Genomic DNA, 24,738 nt, shown 5'->3' with positions numbered 1-24,738 from the left:
CAGCGGGATTTCTGCAGCTACTGAGAGACCCTGTCACAAAACAAACCAACACAACCCATGTTACAGCATTTAAGAAATGGTGCCCAAGGTGGTCCTCTGTCCTCCAAACACATGTACATGGGCACTCATGCACGCACACAAGCACGCACTTAAATGCACACATGCATATACATACATAAACAGTGGCTTTTGCAGGACATCACTTTGCTATAGATGTATTAACATATTCATGAACTACAAAGAGGGGTTTTCCAGAGAAAGTGCAATTGTAGAGATATTTATGATAAAAATTAAAATTTATTGGATATTTACAATGCTTCAGACATGTTCGTGCCACCTCAGCTCCCTGCCTGTCCTCACTCAGGCTTCAGAGCAGCATGCTGCTGTTATCACTTTGCAGGAGAAGCAGAGGTTGGAAGACACACCAGAGACACAGGCTGTTTTGTGGAGAACTCAAGCCCATGGGTGCAGAGAGAGAAGACAAAGCCTGTCCTATACCAGCTCTGGTTCATCAACCGTCAAGATGAACCCAGGCGGGACCATCAGTAGCTGTAGATTCACAGTAAAATAAGAATTTATTGGTGAGAGGACAAGGGGGGCAGTGAGATAGATGCCTGTACGTTCCCAGAGTGGTGCGGGGCCTCTCAGGCCACCGCCTCTCTCCGCCCACCTGGCTGTCTCCACATGGGTTCTGGGCACCCACTCATGTCTTCATCTTTGCAAGGCAAGACGTACTTCACAGACTATGCTTTCCTATCAGCCCCTAAAACGAACTCTAAAATAGAATTTTCTAAAAATGTTTTTTACAAGTGTTTGGAACATAAGGGGCCGGGATCAGTGTGGAGTTCCTCTACTGTCCTCTATTCCAGTCCAAATGGACGCCATTGTTTTTGTTATTCTTCTAGACACAGCATTCCAGAGTGGGCCTTGAGTTTATTGTCTGGGTGTCTCCACAAAGCATCCAGCTGTGCCTAGGGGAACTTTTATTTCTAATAGCTTGGGAGCATCCTACTTGTTTTCTGACCACTGGGCGACCCCTGCTGGCCACATGGAGTATCGTTACCCTGTCCTGTCGCTCCTCTCTGTCGTCACCTCCCTTTCTCTTGTCTCCCTTCCCTTTCTATCCTCCCCTCTCCCTCTCCTCCTCTTCCTCTCTCTCCTTTACTGGATTGTCATGAAGAATATTACAAAGAATACAAATGGAAGGTACACACAGAGAGGAGTAGGGGAAGGCGCCCCTTAATTGTCCATTATGAAGAAGATTCTTTTTTTTTCATTTTTTCTTCTTTATTAATTTATTCTTGTTACATCTCAATGGTTATCCCATCCCTTGTATCCTCCCATTCTTCCCTCCCTCCCATTTTCCCCTTATTCCCCTCCCCTATGACTGTTCCTGAGGGGGATTACCTCCCCCCGTATATGTTCATAGGGTATCAAGTCTCTTCTTGGTAACCTGCTGTCCTTCCTCTGAGTGCCACCAGGTTTCCCCCTCCAGGGGACATGGTCAAAGGTGAGGCACCAGAGTATGTGAGAAAGTAATATCCCACTCTCCACTCTACTGTGGTACATATACACTATGGAATACTACTCAGCTATTAAAAACAAGGAATTCCCGAAATTTGTGGACAAATGGATTGAGCTAGAAATGATCATAATGAGTGAGTTAACCCAGAAGCAGAAAGACTCAAATGGTATATACTCACTTATATCTGCATATTAGCCCAAGGGGCATGTCCCACGAAAGACTTCACTTACCAGGAAACTGAGACAGAGGGTAGGACATTCTAGTGGGACTGTAGATGAGAGAATCATGGGAGAATGGCAAAGTAGAAGGATCCAGAGGGTCCTAGAAGCCTACAAGTAGAACATTATGATAGGCAGATTTGGGCACAGGGGTCCCACTCAAACTAAGGCACCAGCCAAGGACAATACAGGCGGTAAACCTTAAACCCCTACCCAGATCTAGACAATGGACGAAGAAGATTCTTTTTAATGGACACTTCTTTGCAGAGGAGAGTGGAGTTTCTTATGGCCTGTCTTGGGGAAGAGAAATTCTAGTTTTTAAAAAACTGCCTTACACAGAAATTAGCCAGGAACTGTGAATGAACACACACACACACACACACACACACACACACACACACACACACACACAAACACCTTCAGATGGGTCTCTCTAAATAATAATAATTAAAAAAAAATACCTTTTCTGCCAGCCTTGGAAACAATGATTCTCTCCTGGAGGCCCCAATTTAGTATAAAATTAGAAGTGTGTTTCTGTAGATCTGGGTAGAAAGTATAGAGCCGCAGTATGTTTTCTTTTCGTACTAGCTGAAGTGGCACGGGCATTTTGAGAGAGCTTAGTCAAGGCTGTGTTGAGTTTTCTTCTGTAGCTGTCATTTAGCACAGTGGTGGGCAGAAAGATGTTTCCAGGACTCTTCCCTATTCCTCAGTGGTCAGTGCTGCCCATGAGGATTTGCAGGGCGTTCCGTTAGGAGAGGAGCACACGTCGTGAATTTGCTTTATAAACTGAGTGAGCAACTACATCCATGGAGAAATGAGAGCTATGTCTTCCGGTGGGGACCATAACAGGTACACACCACGCAACCATCTTTGTGCTTCTCCCTTAGTTTACTTTCAGAAAAAAAAATGTTTTGTCCTTTTCTTATCTCAGAAGCAGACCGACATAGACAATGCTTACCTTAGTGCGTTCAGCCGAGAGCTTGGGGTGCAGCCTGCTCTCCCTGCATCTGGCCTGAATTCAGCCCTGCAGATCACTGCTATGTGTTGCTTCGTTAGTGGAGCACTCAACAACCATTTCATCCAGCCATCGAAGACGCCTGCTGCCCCAGCCTCACGGGAGACAGCTTGAGGCCATTAAAGTCAGCAACTGAAAGGATTCCTTTGGCACACGTTTCTCACCCCGCCTCCCTGGGTATCTAGTTCCTCTGGCCAGTATCCTTGACTGATTTCCCACACACCGACCTCCTCTGCGTTGCTTCTGCCTCAGCATTCACCGTTCGTAATGGAGGCCAGGCTATATTCACATCTCTTTTGTTCGTATTGAAATATTTCTTGAATAAAAGTTGTTCTTTACTAACTGTGCTCCAATTCTTGTTCTCCCCTTCCCCTCCACCCACTTTGCGTTTTTAGTTGATACACAGTGCTGCATTTCATTATGATAATCTCATTCCCTGCTCCCTCCCTTCCCTCTACTGGCTCTCCCATGCGATGGGTGGTACCCCGCATGATGGTGGCCCTCAAGGTGGTTTCATCCTCAGGGTGGTGACGATGGTTGGGCTGTTTGCCTCTAGAATCCCAGCATCCCACGACTGTTCATGCCAGAGGTCCCACTGGAATCACTGCCACAGCCAGACAAGACAGACCGGAAGGATGGCTCCCCTTGCATCACCCCCAAGCTCACAAGCCGTAGAAGAATGCCCATTCTCTCTTTCTGTTGTCAGGGGTTTTCTCTCACAAATTCACCTAGAATAGAACTTTTGCGCTTCACTTTCATGTTCCACTTCCTGCTTAGGGTGGCTTCTGACACCCAGGAGGCAGGTGGCTTGGCAGCCAGGGTTACAGACTTACTTTGCTGCTGTACGCCGTTTGTGTATTTTTTTCACTTATTGATTTGTGGGAAAAACACTAGACAGAAGCCATGCAGGGAAGGGAGTGCTTGTTTTGACTGTCAGGTGCAGTACACACTCATGATGGCCGCAGGAGGTGGCTGGCCGCATTGCCTCCACAGACAGGAAGGGAGAGCTGTGGACGAATGCTTGTCTCACGGTTTCCTTTTTGCTCAGTCTAGGATTCCAGTGAGTGGATTGGTACTGTCCATGTTGAGGGTGGGGTTTTCCCACCTCAATTAACCCAATCTAATAATTCCTTAAAGACCTTTGTTGCCATAGTGATTCTAAACCTCATGTAATTCACAGTCAAGACTAACCACCCCATCTGGTAATTTTACTCGTCAGTACATGTTCGTTGTTTTCCCTGGGACGTGCCTCTCTTTCTCGTCTCCCTATCCCCTTCCCCGTGATGACTCTGTCTCCTTTAACCCTGAAAGATGCTTTAGAGGATCTTACGCCTTCCAGCTCTAGCTTGATACCTCCCATCTTTGTGCATTTTAGGAAGAATTTATGTCATCCAGTCCGTCTTCCGGATGGCACTTAGGAGGTAACTCACAACTGCTAACAAGTGAAGGGGCAGATGAAGCCATGAGGATCTAAGGTTCCGCTGCTTGCTCTTATGTCACACCATCAGTTCTTAGCCTCTATGAGGGGGCATTACTTAGCTTATGGTATTTGAGAATGCAGGCAAAAAGTGAGTGGAAGTTTCGAATGAAGCATCTGTAATTAGGGATAATTTTAAGATCTAATAATACTGTTAAAGTCATTTCACCTTAACTTGGTTCTATTCAATTTGCATACCAGTCACATGTCCTTTCTTGCATAATTGATGAAACTGTTGATGGCACACTGCTAAGACACTAGGAGCGTGATCATCATACAGGCTGGTGTGCCTCTTTGTATACTGACTTTTCTATTGCTCTGAAGAGACACCATGGAGCAAGACAATTTATGGAAAAAAGAATTTATTGGGGGCTTGCAGTCTCAGAGTGCTAGTCCATGACCATTATGGTGGGAAGCATGACAGCAGGCACACATGGTGCTGCTGGGACAATAGCTGAGAGCTCATGTCACAACAGCAGACAGAGAGAGAGAGAGAGAGAGAGAGAGAGAGAGAGAGAGAGAGAGACAGACAGACAGACAGACAGACAGACAGACAGACAGACAAGCATGGCAGCAGGCGGGCATAGTGCTGTAACAATAGGAGAGAGAGAGAGAGAGAGAGAGAGAGAGAGAGAGAGAGAGAGAGAGAGAGAGAGAGAGAGGAGAGACAGACAGACAGACAGACAGACACAGAGACACAGAGAGCCTCACACAGAGAGACACAAACACGCACACCGAGACAGAGAGGCAGAGACACACATACACAGAGAACTGCCTGGGAATGGTGTGGTCTTCTGAAACTTCCAAGCCTGCTCCCAGTGATATAACCTCCCCCAACAAGGCCACATGTTCTAATCCTTCCCAAATAGTTCCACCAACTGGTGACCAAGTACTCAAACATATGAGCCTATGGAGGCTGTTCTCATTCAAACTACTACATTCTTAAGTGTGTTTCTTTCTGAGAAGTCCAACCCAGTGGGGCTTGTAATATGCAGGTAGATGAGTCAGGACCTACCTTTCCCACACTGTAGCTCTGTGCAGATGGGTTTGATGTAGCCCGAGCAGCCCACAAAGTCTCTGCAAGTCCTTGTTCACAGTTCCTAGGGGATGACTTGTTCTTCTCTGTGTTTGTCATGTGTACATTTGTATTAGAACCTTTCTCTGGGAATAAGGACTCACATTACAAATCATATTATGTTGGGGTAGTTGGATTTGGCTCTTTTTAACAAAGAAAATTTTACATAGCACAAAGTCTGTTATCTTTTTATGCATTCTATGCTTTGTTTTGTAAGTTACTCATAATCTGTAGGCTATTGTGAAACCAACTGACCTGATCTGTTGTTTTTGCCTTATCAGTTGGCTCTCCTTAAAATTTACACCAAACAAAATGTTCAGTGAGGGACACCTTTTACAATGTGATTGTACTTTGTCTTTGTAGCAATCTAACAGGGCAGGCTCCATCAGTCCCCACTAAGATGTAGAATAGGCCCTCATAGTAATTAAATGACTTTTCAGAGATTTATCCATGGCCCAAGCAAATTAAGGACCATATTCTTCCTGATTACTGATGTAGACTCATTAGTGAGCTTTGTGGTGTGGTGTCAGTAGTGAGGACTGACCATTTTTTAATTTTTGTTTCATGGCACTTGAAAGACCAAAGCTTATTTTGAGCATGTTTATTGAGCATAAAGTTGGAATTTTAGTGCAGGATTTGCTCAGAGTATAAGGGTGACAATATGCATGTTTTAGGACATCCACTTGACAATTAAGAAATGTGGTCCTACAAAACTACATGATTAAATGAGAACATATGAAATACATGCCTCAAAAATAAGGGCAAATGGATATGCAAGTGACCAAACACCCACCCAATAGTCCAGGAAGGCATATGCTACCTATCATTAGAGAAAAGGGTGAGATGATTCAAGGACACCAAAAATGAGAGACAGGGGAGAGATTGATTGATTCTTTGGGCACTTAAGAGAAGAAAAATACCAAAATGGGCCAAATTATATGATGTTTGTGTAATATGATTTCTGTATTTATATGCATTTTCTGGTCTGTTATTGATTACTTGACATCATTCTATCTTAGTTAGCATTAACTATCAATATAGTACATCTTAGAATCACCTGGAAAGGGAGTTGTAGCAAGCAGGAAACAGCCAGGTGGCAGTATTTCTCCAGGGTTCCTGCCTTGAGTTCTTATCCTGATGCCCCTCAGTAATGGGATGGGCTGTAATCTGGGAGTAAACTCTTCCCCTCCTCCAAGCTGTCTTTGGTCATGATGCTTTTCCAAAGAATGAAGCACAGTTCACCCCTTCAGCTCCAGCCTCCTATGTGACCTTGGTGATATAACCCACTGTCCTCTCTGTCCCCAAACCCAGCACAGCCAGTAGTGATGACCATGGTGACTCTCACAGTGAATTTCTGAGCCCCAGGTTCACTGCTTACAAACGCTACAAAGTGGACACATTTCTTAATTTATTTGGTAGTCATAAAAAGGAAACCAAGCTTCATCCACCTTGGTATTAAAACCACAAGTGTATACATAAGTCCTTTGTGAATTGCATTAGTAAGAGTTTAGCAATTATCTCCTGACATAAAATATTCTCACATGATTAAATTATATAAAGTCTGGCTTGCATAGTCTCTCTTTTTTGGCATTAAATGTCTTAGTTAGGGTTTTATTGCTGTGAAGAGACACCATGACCACAGTATCTCTTATAAAGTATTTCATTGGAGCTGGCAGGAAGCATGGCAGCGTGCAGGCAAACATGGTGCTGGAGGAGCCCAGAGCTGTACATCTTGATCTGCAGGCAGCAGGAAGAGACCATCACACTGGGGGAGTCTTGAGCACCTCAAAGCCCACCCCCTAGTGACACACCTCCTCCAACAAAGCCACACCCACTCCAACAAGGCCACACCTCCTAGTAGTGCCACTCCCTACAGGCTCATGGGAGCTGTTTTCATTCAAATCACCCCAAAAGTCGAGGTCTCAGGGTCTCTTTTGGGCATGAAAAAAGAAGATTTAAAGCAGAGAAATATCTGGTGAGCAGATGCAAGCCCCACATGATTGACGGGATGAGTGGATGCAAGCCCCACATGATTGACAGGATGAGTGGATGCAAGCTCCACATGATCGACATCAATTGCTAAATAACTTCACGGCCACAGGCTGCTGGGGCTGTCAGTGAAAAGTGCTATTTTGAAGTAATCTCAGCTCTGTGAGAGGCAGAGAGAATTGTAAACGCTATTTTTTATTTTGCATCTTAGAGTTAAATCTCCCAGCCTACATATGGTTTTGTTTTCTTCTCTGGAAAAAATAGTGACAACTTTCACAATAAACTTTTGGAGGGATAGATGAAGTGGAGTGAGTTATGTTGCCGCACTGAAGAGCAACACTTACGGAACACTGATTCATCTTAGAGTGCACATTTGTCCACCAGAAAAGTATCTTTAAAAAAGCAATCAGCTAAATTCTCTCATGTACAAGAGAGTAAAAATGAAACTCAAAAATGTTAAGTTGTTTCATTTTTAGAAAAGTAAACAGAAAGAGATGATCTGAGAAACTGCATGAGGTCATTGCAACTCCTTGAAGTACATTTCCTGAGGAAACAGTTTCTTGAGGGTGGCGTGAATTTAAATGGAAATATTTTTTAGCTGAATCCACATTATGAACCACTACGTACATCATCTCTGGTGTAAACTTGGAGCCTTGTTTAGGGAGAGCCACATGACCAGAAATCCCCACACCATCATCATTGCTGTGAGCCGAGTATTGAGTCTGAAAATGACTGCCGAGATGTCACGAAGACAAAATACTCCCACCTGCTCCCACCCCCGGGCCCACACAGCTACAGCTGAGCTTTGGGTAAGCGTGTGATCATTTGGTACCGTCCATAAATCTTACTGTGAAAGGTACACCAACTTAATCACCTGCTGGTGACCGTCTAGGTATTTGTGGCTGATGGAGGGTGCTCCCCACAGACTGGCTTCCCCTCGGGGGTAACGTTTGCATGAATCCTTAGATAGCCACAGTAAAAATGCCGTATAATGGGCTCGAATCCTGGGCATTCTATCTTTCTTCACTTGAGTGATTAGGTCTAAGCCCTTTCTCTTAAATTTGGGCAAAATCTGTAATTACTTTGACTACAAGAACAGGAAAACAGATGTAGTGCCTACGAGGCCGGCAGCCTTCTGTGGGTCGCTTTCGGGGCGCTGCTTCATGTTCTTGGGAGAAGGCTGGCTTTGTTGAAGCTCACGCATGCCATGACATGATGAAACCAAGCAGTAAGGACTGAGGCAGCTGCAGCCTTTCCAGCTAGGTGCCTGACATGCCAGCGAAGAAGCCATCTGAGTGCGACCACGCGGACCAGAACCCCACAGCTGCGTAAATACAGGTGATGAGTCTGCAGCCTGCAAGTGTGGAGGGGACATTTGATGTTATTGTTTCTGTTATGTAGTAAGAGCCAGAAGATGTTCCCGACTTAAGCATTTGGAAGCCAGGACATTTCTTCCTGGGCACACTTAGAGTGGCCTTTACCTATTGAGCTAGGGCGGGGATGCAGGATGCTCATAGCGGAGATGCTTTGGGACACTGCATAGCTGGTGAGCTGTTTTATTTTTATTTTTTAAGTATTTTAATTTTTTCTTTTCTAACTTTTGTGTGTATATGAGTGTATGATGTATGTGTGTGGGGTCATGACGTGTTTGGTGGCCAGAGGACAACTTCAGGTGTTGGGCCCCATCTTGCATCTCCTTGGAGCCAAGGTCTCTTGTTCCCTGCTGCATACATCAGGCTGGCTGGTCCTCAAGCTACCAGGGATTCTCCCGTGGCCTTCCCATCATGCCCTGGGAACCCTGGGCTTCTGGACCCACACCACAGGGTCCAGCTTTCTGTGGAGTCCTGTGCTCTGAACTGAGGTCCTCTCTCTTGGGCAGGAAGCAGCTTGCTGCAGAGACACTTCCCCAGCCGCCATTTGTTCCTGTTTTGAGTGTGAGTCTTGCTCTGTACCCCAGGCTGACCTTGAGTTCTCAATCTTCCTGCCTCACCTGAGTGCTGGCATTACAGGCCTACTCTACCAGACCTGATCTTTTATTTTTAACTTATAACTTGTTAGCTTCAGAACATATTTGGTGCTGAGATCAAATGACTATTGACTGAATATGTTAAATAAACCATTAAGCACTTAAAAGTGGAGACCTTCAATGCAACTGTTTTGTGTATTAGATAAAATTTCATACTCTCAGCTATTAATTGAACAGCTGACTGCTTCATATTTTTTTCTCAAAATATATGCAAAATTTCGCCCCTTTTCTATACTCTACCGAACATCTCCTTGGGATTTCCAAGATACAGCGTGTCATCTGGCATTTCCCAGGCATGGCTCACACAGGTGCTTGGAACATTCCTCCTCTCCAGACTGTGGCCTGGAAACCCCAATCACTCTTCATGCTAAACATCACTTCCTCCCTAGGCTAACATGCAATCCACCCATCCATGTAGTAACCTCCGGCTGAGCACACACAGCGTAGACCAGCACAGCAAGGAACTGAAAGGAGTAGCAGTTTGAGGGACAAATGAAGTTAAGAGCATGGTTACAGTGGAAAATGTGAGTAGGTGGGAAGCATTTGGGCAAGAGATCCCTCAAGCCAGCAGGATGAAGATGAAATCTCAGTGATTATGGAGTTGGTGTAGTTGAGCGAGGAGGGGTTCTTGTATTTGAGTTGAACATTTCCAGGAATAAAAATGAGAGGAAGAAAGGTCAGCACTCTACCCCAGTTCCTCACTCAGGACTCCCAGATCTCCTGGTTGCTGGAATCCCACTGTCCTTATCAGAATTACTTCTTTTTTAGTAACAGGCATGGTGTAGAATCTGCGGCAGACACAGAGGATGTACCGGAGCCGTGCCCGACTGCAGAAGCTGAGCCAGACACAAATGTGCCACATTTTGATCTACTGAATTTGTGGAAACTTTTACTTAGCAATGGATATTTATGGTGAGGAGTGATCTCTTTAAATGGAATCACAGAGGAAAAAATTCCACATAATTCAAACTCTAATCCAATTCTGTTTAGGGTCTGGAGGCAGGAAAATCTCATCAGTTTTGGGACATCACATGGCCATGACATTCTTGGTATATGGTTGGGTCCCAGATGGCCATTAAGACAAACATTTGAATTTGAAAAAACTAGTCTTCAGTGTCCCAACTTGATTTGGAATGTCCTACGTGCTAGGAAGAGCTCTTGCCTCTGCCCTATTTTCTGAGACAGCATTTTTAATACCCAGTAGACACCGGTGGTAAGTGAATGTTTTATCCTAATAGCTGGTCTTTGTCTGTGGTTCTTGACACACAGCTGCCACGCCCTTAGGGTTTCCTGCATGATATGATCTTGTTTGTTTTATGGGGTGGCTTTTTTGTGGGCATGTAGGTGGGGTTGGTCATCAGAGAGACCCAACTGTGGTTAGGAGCTTGCAGCACCATCTTCTGCGGAGGGGAGATTATACTAGCAATTGCTTGTGTCTATGTGAGGAAGCCGCTGTAAACATCCCTCAGTTGAGGATGTGGAGAGATTCCTGGAGAATGAACAAAGCGCACTGGACATGCTCAGAGGACCATGCCTGGGGAGAGTGTGGGACTCTGTGCTTCCCACATATCCAGGGTGCGTCTCTATTTGCATCCTTTCTGATGTTCTTCAGCAAACTAGTATTTCCCTGAGCCTTGTGAGCTGTTATGGCAAGTTATCCCACGTGAAGAGGGGTAAGAGGAAGTCCTGGCTAGTAAATGCTCTGTGAGAGGCTCAGGAGGCTCAGCTCGGCACTCGGGAGCTGAAGTGCAGAACACTGTTGTGTGACTGAGCTGTTCATCTGTGGTGTCTTCACTAACTCCACATAGGCAGTGTCACATTTAATGTCGGATACCCAGTTGGCATTGGGAACCTACAGAATCGGTTAGTGTAGTGGAAAGCCCAGAGCTATCTAGTGTCAGAGTATGGTGAGCAGGAAGAAGAAGCAGTTTGGTTTTCCCACCCAGATCCCAGTCTGTTACAAAGTCCCAGTCAAGATCCCTTGACTGCATCCCAAAGTGTCAGGAGGTTGCATAAATGTGCTACCAACCATCTGCGTTGCTTTCTATTCCAAGATGCTTGCCTTACACTGGGTTAACTACAGGTCGTCAAGACAACCCTCAGATGTGCACGCTACACCTTCCTCCTTTAGCAGTTGAGAGTCTTGCTAACCAGTGGCATCTGGCCTCTCAAGTGCCATGCTGGTCTGCCCACCCCATCCCCGCCACCCAGGACATAGGTGGAGTGCATGGCTGTGGTAATCCATAGAATATGCTCTATGAGCAACATAAAGGAGACCGAGGTCTCAAGGTGAAGACAGAAGAAGGATGCGATGACGTTGCTAAGTCTGGGAAGAAGGATGAAGTCTGCCAAAGGGACAGGTGACTCAAACAAGAGTGAGAGTTCTTGAGCTTCAGATACTTGAAGGACCCCGACTGGATAGTGATGACCTACGCTGGAGGGTGATCGGGTATACTTTGATGCTAATCACTGCTTGCTGTCTCTGTGCCCCACCTTATACCTTGTCTAAGAAACTAACCTGTTTAACCAATAAAAGGCCATCACACCTGGGCGGGGCAAATGGCATAGGCTTGGCTAAGGTTTCTGGGCGTTGGGGGACAGAGAGAATCTTCGGAAGAGGGGAGACTGGAGGAGGGAGAGGAAGAAGAACGCTGTGCCATGGGTTAGATGGAGGAGAAGCACATGGCCAGCGTGGATGGAGACTTGGCCCAGATGATGATAATTAGCAAGTATTTGGGATTATGGATGGGAGGTAGGTAGCTTGATAGAAGTTATTAGAAGCAGATGGCATGGGATTGGGACAGGTATCCCATACCTGGCCCACTATGGGAAGTAGTTTAGGGGATTAATATGTGCTTTCCCTGGGTTAACTAAGGTTATTTTAAAATATAGCAGATGTCTGTGTCTTGATTGATTGCTAGTGGGTTAGAAAATACTGCTGTAGTAATAATTATAGGCCTAATAATACACGGTATTGGCCATGCTGGTAAATTAACCACAGCACACAGACTATCATATCACCAAACACACAAGAACAAACACAGACACCGTGCTTCCCTAGCGCCTCAGGCGGTGAATTCTGAGTCAGCAGCATGACCCAAGCCTGCCATAGTGCTAAGGGGTTCTCCAGTTTTTGATGCACGGAGAGCTGTAAGGTCAAAAGCATCCCAGTGGAGACAACTGAAGAATCCCAGAGAACCAGAGCATCACCAAAGGCCCGCATCCTAACAGAGCAAAGACAATGGCCGGAGAACAATGGCTACAGCGCTAAGCCCACTTAGGTTGGCTCACACTCTGTTTACCTGGCCTCCAGCATGGTAAGGCCTTTGAGTTCTACAGCTGAATATTGTTTCCGTGGTTGGAGTTCTGCCATAAAAGGGCATTTGCCACAGTCACCATGAAGGCCAAGTGAATCACATTTTCAAAAGAGCCAGTAAATGTAAGCTCCTTTTAATCCTCCGTAGTCATAGCAAGCCAAGCAAAGGCATTCGTTAAAACCTTTACCTAGCTAGGAATTGGAAAACGCCTTCTAGATTGCTTTGCCCACGGTTCCTAGGGGTTAGCTTTGCCCCAAGTTTCTATCTCCTCACCACTCAGTTCCTAGGGGGCAGCACTGTCATTGCTGCCTCAGCATCAGCTCTTTAGCTCACTGTCTATGGCAGCGCCAATGGGTGAGATTAAGTATCCCCCTGCCTCCAGGGCAGACCCACAAGGACAATGGAAGAAAGCACAGACCTCTGCCTGCCTTCCCCCAAAGCTCTCCTTGTTGGCGGGTGATCCAGTGGATTCTCACTACGAAGTTCGTGTATCGAAACCATGCTAGGGATGCTCAGGGGAGTCCTGCCCCGTGTACCACCCAGGCTGCCACCTGGGTCATCTGTGGCCTTGGCACTAGCAAATCAGCGATGTCCTCCTAAGTCTGTCCCTCAGCTCAGAGCAGTCGGGTTTACAGACACATGTCCTCAGACCTGTGGAAGGACACGGGTTTTGTTTTGCTTGGATACAGGGTCTTGTTCTGTACAGCCTCGACTGGCCTTGAACTTGTGGTCTTTCTGTCTCTGCCCCCTCAGTTTTCATATCAGGTATTTACAAGCACACCCAGAAATATTATTTTTTAAAGAAAAATAGAGAAAACAAACCCCCAATACATAATGTGTCACACCCCCACCCTCACTGCTTTTCTGTGTCACGCCTCTCATCTCATCGTCGGCTGACTCGCCTTCTTCCTGCATGGAATTCCACTTTTCTAGTACATGTGTTCTGTCACCCACCCAGTTTCCCACCTCTCTTCAAATATCGTCCTTCCTCCCTTTCATGGCCCCCTGTCTAGCTTTGTGTCCTACACACACACACACACACACACACACACACACACACACACACACGCACACATATACACACACAAGCACACACACACACACATACACACACATGCACACACACACACACGCACACACACATACATATACCATACACACACAGACTATACACCATACATATACATACTACACACATACACACATATGTACACACACATCACACGTACCACACATACATATATATATAGACACAACTACACACAAATATACCACACAGACATATATATACACACATACCACACATACTCACATATACACATATCACACATACCACACACAGACACACATATAACATACACACATGCACAAACAACACACCTACGTGCACAAATAACACATACACACTCCCAAGCTTACCATACAGATATATACATAGTGCACACACACATTCACAAATCACACATATACACTGCACATATATACACACCACAGACATACACCATACATGCACCATGTGGGCACATACACATGCCACACACACATGCATACACATGCCACACACTCATACACACATACCACACATACAAACCACACACACATACACAGACATCTCTATAGCCTCTCAGAAAGGCACACATACAGAAGCACATACAACACACATACACACATATACCACATACACATACCATATAGACACACACACATACACACATACCACACACATATATATACACAAACATACACATGCATACATTACACAAAGAGACAGTATGCGCACTCGGGCACACGCAGACTCATGCACACACACACAAACACACACAGAGGCACATACACATACATCATAAACAGTTACACCACACAGACACAATACATACAGAGACACATACACACAGCACACATACACAGACATATAACCTACATAGAGATATATAACTCACACAGACTCATACAGACACCCACGTGCATGCACACTACACAGACACATAAACACAGCACACACAGACACATAACACACACACACACACACACACACACACACACACACACACACACGGTAGTCCCCATATAAGAGAGTATATGCTGCTTTTTTTTTGAAATCTGGCTTATTTAACATGATTATTTCCAGTTGCATCCATTTCCCCAAAATGTCACATTTCTCAAAGGCTGCACGGAATTCTCTTATGCACATCCATTTTCTTTCCTCATTCTTCTGTTGATGGTCACCCAGGTGGGCTCTGTCATACAGCTCTGGGCAGATCCCAGGACTGGTATAACTGGGTCACATAGCAATTCTGCTTTCATTTGCTTGTCTGAGGAACCCTTGTCCAGATCTCCACGGGCGCTGTACAAGTTTGTACTTTGTTTCCTTTCTTTCCCCACTTTCTGGTCAGCATCAGTCTCATCTGTGTTCTTGCTGGTAGCCATTCTGATTCAGGTGAGATGGAACCGCCATGCAATTTAAATTACAGTTTCTGGGAGCTGATAGCTAAGAATATTGAGCATGTTTTAAAAAGTATTTTTGAGCCATTTGTAAAGAGGTTTCTGCACCCCAAAAGCCACAGGCAGACAATGCTTTGCTGCTTTCCCACCTGTATTGTTAGGTGAAGAGGTGGAACTTTTTGGTCAATAAAATGTGCACAAGTAATGTTTGTAACACCCACAAGGAGCTTTACAAGATAGTATAACATTTGCCAATACCTCTTTGCCCTCCATAGGGAAGAGCAAGGCAAAGCGATGAGGTTTTACATACATTCAAATTCTTGGAGAGAGACCCCAGTGGGATGTTCTGATGCACCTGTGATGTGGGCTGCTGGAATTCAAGGGCTCATCAGAACCAGTCCTGGCCTCTGCTCACCTCATGTGATGAGGTCCATCCTGAGCCATTATCTTCTTTTTTTTTCTCCAGTGAATTGATGTAACTGTGTATTCAGTGGACTAAGCTGATGCCAACAAATCTCCATTTTACCCATTTTGAGCTCTATCTTTCTTTATTAAACAGTTTATTAGTACCTTTACGTGGTTAGATGCATTGTTTTCACTGTGCTTGTAGAAAAAACTTTCTTAACAACTAAAGAGTAGATGCTTCTCAATCTGATTCTTTCTCCACTCTGTCAGTTCTTTAATAATACCTATCATTTATTTGTAGTTATATAATAATTTGTATCTGCTTGCTTGGCTTATGCTCCATCACCCCACTGAAGTCAGTGAAGTTGGGTTAATATATTCTTGACTCCGTTCTGTGCCTTGCATCTATGACAGCAACAGGCATTCATGCGAATCAGTAATAATGTACTAGGAATGGAATAAGACACATATCAGCTACTGTGCAGCTAGAATATGCATGGAAAGCCATCTGGCCCAGGAACTTACAGATACAAAAGACTAACAAGCATGCTTTGATGAAAGAATGAAGTCGTTATGACCAACCCAGTCTCTGTGACAGGCAGGAATACCAATGAAGAGATGAGGACTAGATGGCTAAGCCCCCAAATTAATATGGTTTCCCTCCATGTAAAGTCACGAAGCACATCAGCTCATCTTTCAGATAGATGCTCAGTACACAGTGTGATGGATGTTGTGAGCAGGATTTACTCTAGGAAGCAAAGAATGGTTCAAAAATAGAGCTCTTTATTAAACAATAGAACACCCAGGGCCATGTTTCCTCTCACCCACTGAGGTGAGAATCTTTCACTTCAGTGCAACATGGTTGAGGAGCAACTACAGGAGCTGAGGTGACGCTCTGTGGCTTCCTCAGAGAGAGGTCTGCCGGGCTCATCCTCTTGAGCCACGGAACAGGCATGGGTAGTTAATCATCTGGCACATAATAAATTAGGTGAGAAATCAAGAGCCTCATTTCACAGTGTTCGAATGTCTTCTCATCCACAGCGGTCAGCACAGTAGCCAGCTGTTGCTCTTCAGCGTGTGTGTCACCGTCCTGGCATTGGGGTCAAACTCATACTGTGTTGATCCATGGAAGAAATAAAAAAACCCTGCGAACAGAGGTGAGAAAAATGATGGTACTTTCTTACACGAGTCAAGCTTACGACAGGAAGAACTAAGAAAGGACGTGAGCAGATGCAGGAGGGCGTGTAGTAGGTGATGTGTGCCGGATCCTGAGCTCAGTGGTTTGCGTGATTTTAGCCCATTGACTGTCCCTCACCAAAAAAAGTCTGCAAAACTGAGTGAGGACAAACTGAAAGTTAGTAATAGCAAAGTGAGAATTCCATTTCATTTCTCTGGCTCTGAAGCCTGTGTGCTATACACTACTTCTAAGCAGAAAGAAGCCCAGGGATTTTAACATTTAAGGGCTTTCTCCTTTCTTTCCAACCCCTTCCCCCAAGTAGCTCTTATATCATGGTCTGGGAGGCCATGGACCCGAGGATGAGACCAACGTGGAGACTCATCCAAGGTTCATTTCTTTTTGTGTATATTATGAGACAGTTGTTTAATCAACAATGTCAGCAGTGTCGTGCGCATCATAGCCAAAGCCCAGGAGCTCCCCTAGATGTGCCCCCACCCCCACCCCCAGGGAGCTGCGGATGTTCTGTTTTCCCACAGACTCGTTACCAGCAATCAAATGTGTCTTTTGAGCATGGGCAAGGATGCTCTTAGCTACTGTCTAGTGAACAATGTGAGTAATTTCAGACCGGACCAGGAGCCCAGGTACAGCAGTCAGGCTAGGGGGGAAGAGCTGGTGGAGGATGGGATCAGCCACCAGCCAGCCTGGGTCACGGTCGGCTGGCACAGTGGTCGAAAGACAATGGCTTCCCTGTGAGGATGTCTCAGTGCTAGGAAACAGAATCTTGAAAGTTGCTGAAGAAAAACAGAATTTTTAGACCCACTTTGCAGCAATTACGAAGCAAACATTTTCAGGATTTGAGTGAAAAAGACATGAGGCAAATGATTCAAAAGCCTTTCAATTTCTCACATTGTTTTTGACGTTTTAACAGCCTTACCAAGTCTTGACACCACAGAAAATCAACCAATTTTATGTGCATTCTGGTAAGTTTTAGTGAGTATTATCTAAAACTCTGTGGGCAAATCTTTATTGTAACATTTCCATAGCAGTCTAAGAGTTCTAACAGCCCAGCACGCTTTTAACTGTGATACCATAAAATACCCTAAATGCCCCCACTGTCAACAACATGAGGGGTTTCTTACCAAATGCCTGCAATACAGCATCAACCTGTGGCTCAATTCCTGGAAAGTCATCTGTTATCAGCCGCGGGAAGCCTTTATCCATAATATGTCTTGTCTCATCGAATCTATAGCAAGCGAAATAAATTCAGATCTACATCATGACAAGTCCCACCATACACACAGAGTGATTGGTACTAATGGCCCAGTGTGGGGTCCTCGGACAACTTTTCAAATTGTGCAATGGTAAATATCTTTTGGGTTAGGGGGGGCATGGTACCACATGAACTTCCTGGACTTGCAAGCATCTCTCTTAGAATAAAGATCTCCTAAAATAGGGACATCATGCTACAGTCTATAGAAACTTTGGACATGTGCCGAAGGTAAATTTTCTAAGCCTGGACACACAGAAGCCAAGAATCTACCTGTCATAAACACATACAATCTAAATAAATAGAAAATGAAAGCTAAGTTAAAACACTTGGCTAAAAATAGACTCTTGCTAGACATGCAAAGGGGATGGATGTACTTGTGTCCCTCAGCTCCACCACTGCTCATGTCCTTTGGTGTCCGAATACACAGCCAGTGATGAACACTGGGAAACTCCTCATGTCCTTTGTGTCCGGATACATGGCCAGTGATGAACACTGGCAAAGCCCTTTGCATTTGTGAAGTTGAACCACCATGCTGTCTTTTGCTTAATCAGAAAATTGTAGGTTACACAGGTGTCCCTAAAAAAAGAAAGAAAGAAAGAAAGAAAAAAAGAAAGAAAGAAAGAAAGAAAACTAACTTTGTTTTCACCAAGCAAAGTTTCCCAATGCAGCTCACCTCCAATATTTGTCCCCGACAAAGAAGTACGTCTTCTTTTTCTCCTCTTCAAAAACAGCTGCGTCAATCTTCTTCACAGAGGGAGGAAACCCGAGAGTGTGGATCCTTTTTGGGTAACCTGCTTGGACCTCATTTCCTCGGACTGCCCAGAACTGACTTCCTGTTGAAAAACCACACCCAAGAAATTTTATTTGAGTGAAGCTAATTGGTTTTAGAAATGATAATAGTAAATTGTTGTGATAAAGATGAAAGATAAGGTCTTGGTATTTCATCCCAATCACTAACTCGATATTAAAAAATGTATTTCCTGGCTGAGTGTGGTGGCACATCCCTTTAATCCTAGCATGGGCGGATCTTGGAATTTGAGACCAACCTGGCCTATACAGTGAGTTTGAGATGAGCCAGGGCTACAGAGTGAGAACGTGTCTCAAAAATAATGCTCCCTGAATGAGCGAATAAATGAACAAATAGATGAGCAGAGTCACTGCCCTTTCTGTATCCATTCATGCATTTATTCTGTATTTTATCCTTTGTTTATTTTCTATGAGTTATAGTAACCAGGCCCCCTCGTCCAGGCACTTCTTGTAATGAGCTCTTGCTCTGCACTTCTAGCTCAGTCATCCCTCAGAAGACTCACTCTGGTCAGATTTGTTTAAAATGCTCATTCACAATCACCCATTTTAATCTGTTCTCCAAATGAAACATCTAAAATTTAATATGATGAAGAGAATGTGTAACTATGAAGGTTTTACAGTAAGCTTTCTTTCAGCAAAGATAAAAACTGTACAGTTTTTACCTTTAAAAATTAAGACACTATCCTTGTTATGAGCTTCGTAGGCTGCGTCTAAACTGGAAGGAAGCGAGGGCCAAAACGCTGAAATCAAGTGAAGTTCAACCTCTGGGCTCCAGCGGGATTTGCGCCACAAGTACCTGAAACAAAGGAGATGCACAGTCGTCTGCCCTTCACAGCAACAATCATGGGCAGAGCACAGCCTCTGGTCAGAGCTGGCCACCTGTTTGCAGTGGTGTGCACTGGTTTGTCCCACATTCCAGACAATGAATACAGCCTGGGGTGACATGGATGTTCAACCTGTCCCCGTGAGATTTACTCAGCTCCATTCTATTCAAAAGTATGTAAAATATTATACACTTTAGAAATCCATTAGTATTTTTAAAATGTCTGTGCCTTTGAAAACATGGGCATCGTGTTAAAGCATGATAAAAACCATTGTGTCAGAAAGTAGACGTCGTCAGGGACCCTGGACATCACAAATGGAAGGGATTTGCCTTCTGTCTTTTGGTGCTATGTCAATGTTGTGCATGAGCGTGCATCACTTTTTCTAAAATGAATTCATTGAAATAGTAGTACTTTCTAGCAAGGATAAAGATACTTGTCTGGTTCTAAAGGTGGCTGGTACTTTCAGAAAGTTCCATGAGTTATGACATCTAAAAAGTGAAAAATAAAAATAAGAAATGATTTCGTGGACTTTATATTCTATTGGCCAAAAAAATAATCTTCTGGGAGTCTAGAAAGAAATATTTTGGGGAATTCGAAGGAGATCTTAAAAAGTACAATATAAACCAGATCTGAATTATTTTAAGACTTACCAGAAATGCATTATTTATGATATTATATTACATTTATTATATACATACATTATATATAATCCCAAGTTTAGTTTTCTTTTTGAGCATTGAACACCAAAAGGAAAACATGATGCTGTGCTCTAACCTGTCTTTAAAGAATAGGAATTCCCCTCTTAGGGTGCTGACTGCATCAAAGGACAAAGCAGGATCACATTTGGCTGGGGTCTCAGGTCTTGGAGAGACAGAGGACACGGGTACCACTCTGGCATCGGAGAAGGGATGGGGTCCTGAAGGGAGCAGTGTAGGGAAAGCAAATGTTAGTAGTCCAAGGATGCATTTCACAATTCATACACTGTCCAAACTTCTTCACAGTGTGTTGGGATGAAATAGTATGCAGATATTTAGTCCTGGGCCAGGGAGGAGTCCAAGCTGGTAAAGAAATCTGCTGCCAACCTTGATGACTTGAGATGTGCCATTTCATCCAAGATGTGCCACTTCATCACCACCTAAGACCCACATGTAAAAGGAGAGAATCCACTCCCACAGACCAGCCTTGCACCTTCACATGTATGTCATAGCATGCATACACACACACACACACACACACACACACACACACACATGCACACCATGTAATAAAAAGCAAAGCTTTCCTGAACACTCAGTGTATAGCATCCTTAAAGAGTACGTACAAAGCAAGCAAAGAAACATACATACACACACACACACACACACAAAGAAAGAAAAATGAAAAAGAAAAAAGAAGTCATCCCCTTTCTCCACATCCTCACCAGCATGTGCTGTCACTTAAATTTTTGATCTTAGCCATTCTGATGGGTATAAAATGAAATCTCTGAGTCGTTTTGATTTGCATTTCTCTGATGATTAAGGACGTTGAACATTTCTTTGTTTCTCAGTTATTTGATATTTCTCTATTGAGAATTATCTGTTTAATTCTGAGCCCCATTTCTTAATTGGGTTATTTGGTTTGGTGGTGTTTAATTTCTAGACCCCCTATTCAGAGCTAGCCAATGGACAGCACATTCTCCACAGTTGCATGAGAGCGGGGACTGACTCTGACATGAACTCTGGAGTCCCATATTTGACCACTTCCCCTTGGTGGGGAGGTCTGGTGGAACTCAGAGAAAGGATAAGCAGGCTACCAGGATGAGACTTGAGAGGCTATGACCATATGGTGGAGGAGGAGGTCCCCTTCTGTCACAGACCTAGGGGAGAGGAATAGGGTGAAAGAGGGAGGGAGGAAGACACAAGTGAGGGGATAACAATTGAGATGTAATCTGAATAAATTAATTGAATTAAAAAAGAAAAAGAAAAGGAAACAAAACCGCCCCAGGTCTTTTTGTCTTTCAGGCTCACCGTAGAGAGACTGAATGCCATCTATGTCATCTTGAGAAAGGTGGAACTGGGCTGCGCTTGTGGAGACCCTGTAGATTGGGTACATCAGGGATTCATTCTTGTCTGAGTGATAGAGACCCAGGGAGTGGCCGAGTTCGTGAGCAGCAGTCAGGAATAAATTGATCCCTGTTTGAGAAGTCAAACACACATTTAGAGTCAAACAGTTACAATTCCACAAACATGCACATTTTACTCACGTCGACCACACAGGGCACTCTTGGGGTCACACTGCTTTTTCCTTATTTGTGGGCTCTCTGGTTGGCATCTCCACACTTGTCACATGCTTTTTATGGTTGACTTGAAGTCAGTGTACATGACAGTTTTTGTTTTTGTTTTTTTACTAACTGCTCTCTAGTCTTTTTGCTAGGTCACTCTTCCTGTATCAACAATAGTAAGTCCTGTTTCCAAAATAGAAATCTTTGGCTGGACCAAGATGAATCATATACCAATAAATATGTCTTTATTGTTTAGAAACCAGAAACCATTGTTAAGATTTAGTAACTAAGTTTTAGCCACAGTTTAATCAACCACAAGCTGGTTATATGTTCTGCAACCTCTGAAATAACGAAACTATGACAATTTCATCACCAACTTATGGTTGCTATAAAAACCTCCCTCAGAGAGATTAATGGAAACAAACATATTCACAACATATCGTCCACATTTATAAAACTGTCTGGATCTAAATTTTAGAGAAAAACACCGCCATAATGGGAGCCGTAGGAAGAGCACACATACCAGTGTGCACAGACACATAGCCATTGCCGATTTCCACTGGGAACACAGCTGGATGCAGTTACCTCATGCTGCCGGTGCTGAGAATCAAACCCGGGCTTCACGCAATTAGAGAGAAGAACTACTGTTCAAACGAGATCATGTCGTACCACACAGCCCATGCTGTGGGCCTGCCCAGTAAGCAGAGACTTGCTTCAGATTACGGTTCCCCCCCCCCAACAATGAGAAATCATAATTGTTTCAACACTCTGTCTCCAAACTTCAAATGTCATTTGCAGAATTTAAGTAGATTGCAGTTAATATTAGTCACTGCATTTAGACTCAATAAAGTTTTTCAGAAGAAGTTTAGTGAGGAGAAAGGTGTCCAAGCTAGCAAAGATGGCATGCTTATCTAAACAGACCATCTTTTCTTAGTTTCTGGCATTTTCTTCCAATCTTTGCATTCAAAAGAAAAAGAGGCAAATGAGAACTCAAAGTCAGGGGTGGCTCTTAGGATCTCAGCTTCCTCAGTGTCATTCACTGAACACGACTCACTTGTTAATCGCGTGCTGAGCAGTCTTAGTTATGATACACTTAAACCCTACACAAGACGGTGGATTGTGGAGACTGTATTGAGTGGCTCTTACTGCGCTGAACTTGGCGGAGGCAAAGAAAGGAGAAATCAGGCGTTTACTTGGTTCACCAGTAGGAGCAGATGGAGAGGCCTTCAGGTTGCCACACAGCTAAGCAGAACATTCCATTTGAGACTTGCTCTAGATAAATTATCCCTGGATGGCTCACATCTGAGCTGATCCTACCTGAGGGTCCCAGTGTCCATTTCTCATCGTCATCGAAGTGCACATCTCCGTAAAACCCAGACCCAGGGGGGTAGGCGTGAGCCAGACTCTGTCCCGGGCCATCAAAAGCTTGAAAGTCTCCATGTTCTGATGGAAAGCAAATTAATGGAAGTATAAGTACTAAGAATGTCTTCTATCCCCTTTTCAGTAAAGACAGCACAGGGGCTGTGTGGTTTGAATGTTGATTTCCCTCAAAATCCAGATCTTGAAACTTAATCTCCAATGTGATGAAATCACATTGGCTCTAGACGATTCTTCAGTGGGAGTGCTCTAAGGATGGCTAGCGCCCAGATGAGAGCAGATAGGGGAGCCTCCTGGCGCTTTTTGCCACACGAGGTGGTAACATAGGTGCTATCAAGAACACACCTTCACCAAAATCAGTCTGCCCATCCTTCATTTTATATTTCTCAGCTTCCAGAACTCTGAGCAATACCTTTCTGTTGTTTACAATTTTCCCAGTGTGAGGCATTTTGTTTTAGTTGCCCAAACAACCCAAACCCCAATGTCATTACCTCCAACCTCAAAGGAGATCATTATGTCCGCCTCCCCTTCAGACATCCTAGAGAACGTGAGCGGCGTCACCTCCTCCCAGACTCGCAAGGCTCTCTCAATGGCGGAGTCCACGCTCTCCCTTGGTAAATCTGGTGTGTAATTCACAATCCTGTGTGAGAGAAATGGAAGAAGGTGACGTCTGCTTCTGGGACGCCTCTGACACAGTTTTGAGACCGTGTGAAAACTTTGGACCCCTTACCTGTAGGTGATGTGGTTTTTCCTCCACTTGGGTGAGCCTGGAAAGGTGGTGAAGCTGCCGACGTCGGGAACGCCACACCTGGGCTTGTGCATCAGATCCATAGTGTTGGAGTCTAGCGTTCCTGTCATCTTCAGCCCGAGGAACTTCTGCATCTCCCGGATTTTATTGACAACAGGACTACTGTCCTTTCTTCTGAACACTTGTTTCACATTTTTTTTAAAGTTGTAGTATTTTTCTAGATATTGCTAGTGGAGTACAAGTGCAGTTTTAAAGCCATTGGTATGGAATTTAAACTATTTATGCAAATCTCAAAACCTGTGTTAATTATTCCCAGTTTAGCGAACCAAAACTATAATATTTAATTTGTTTTTTTCCCTCTAAGATGCTTCATTTTTTATTTTTTTAAATTTATTTATTTTATTATGTATACAATGTTCTACCTGCATGTGTGACTGTCCACAAGCTCTTATTATACATGGTTGTGAGCCACCATGTGGTTGCTGGGAATTGAACTCAGGACAGTGCTCTTAACCACTGAACCATCTCTCCAGCCCTGATGCCTCATTTTATTATTTCATAATTTAATATGCCACCAAAGTAAGGAAATTGGTATAAGTATGTCAGTGCATTAAATGAATGTATCTGTTGCCATTTCCATTATTAATATAAACCTATTAACGTTGAGTGGTGTTAGATAAATTTATTTTTTTTACAAGTGAAAACTAGAGCATGCATTATTGATCGAACCTACAGTCCTTCTTCAAATATTTTAAGTTATATAGTTCTAAAGCAAAAGAAACTCCA

The 24,738-nt window shown here is 44.0% G+C and overlaps 1 protein-coding gene across 1 annotated transcript in view; it reads right to left on the bottom strand.

Moving 5' to 3' along the window:
- The window catches only part of LOC311598378 (uncharacterized protein), a 50,049-nt gene that overhangs the window by 24,826 nt on the left and 485 nt on the right, over window positions 1-24,738 (bottom strand). The window contains exons 2-11 of the mRNA XM_084783436.1: window positions 23,935-24,179; window positions 23,696-23,844; window positions 23,145-23,270; window positions 21,574-21,738; window positions 20,342-20,483; window positions 19,406-19,539; window positions 18,610-18,769; window positions 17,806-17,909; window positions 16,539-16,634; window positions 2,702-2,867 (exon numbers count right to left, since the gene is read on the bottom strand). Of these exons, the coding sequence (XP_084639562.1) occupies window positions 2,702-2,867; window positions 16,539-16,634; window positions 17,806-17,909; window positions 18,610-18,769; window positions 19,406-19,539; window positions 20,342-20,483; window positions 21,574-21,738; window positions 23,145-23,270; window positions 23,696-23,844; window positions 23,935-24,179 (1,487 nt within the window). The remainder of the gene's footprint in view (window positions 1-2,701; window positions 2,868-16,538; window positions 16,635-17,805; window positions 17,910-18,609; window positions 18,770-19,405; window positions 19,540-20,341; window positions 20,484-21,573; window positions 21,739-23,144; window positions 23,271-23,695; window positions 23,845-23,934; window positions 24,180-24,738) is intronic.

Source organism: Acomys minous (genome assembly GCF_964271855.1).
Source record: "Acomys minous genome assembly, chromosome: 5".
Classification (NCBI taxonomy): Eukaryota; Metazoa; Chordata; class Mammalia; order Rodentia; family Muridae; genus Acomys; species Acomys minous.
The sequence above is the reverse complement of the archived record's forward strand: the minus strand, read 5'-3'. Positions and strand labels throughout refer to the sequence as shown.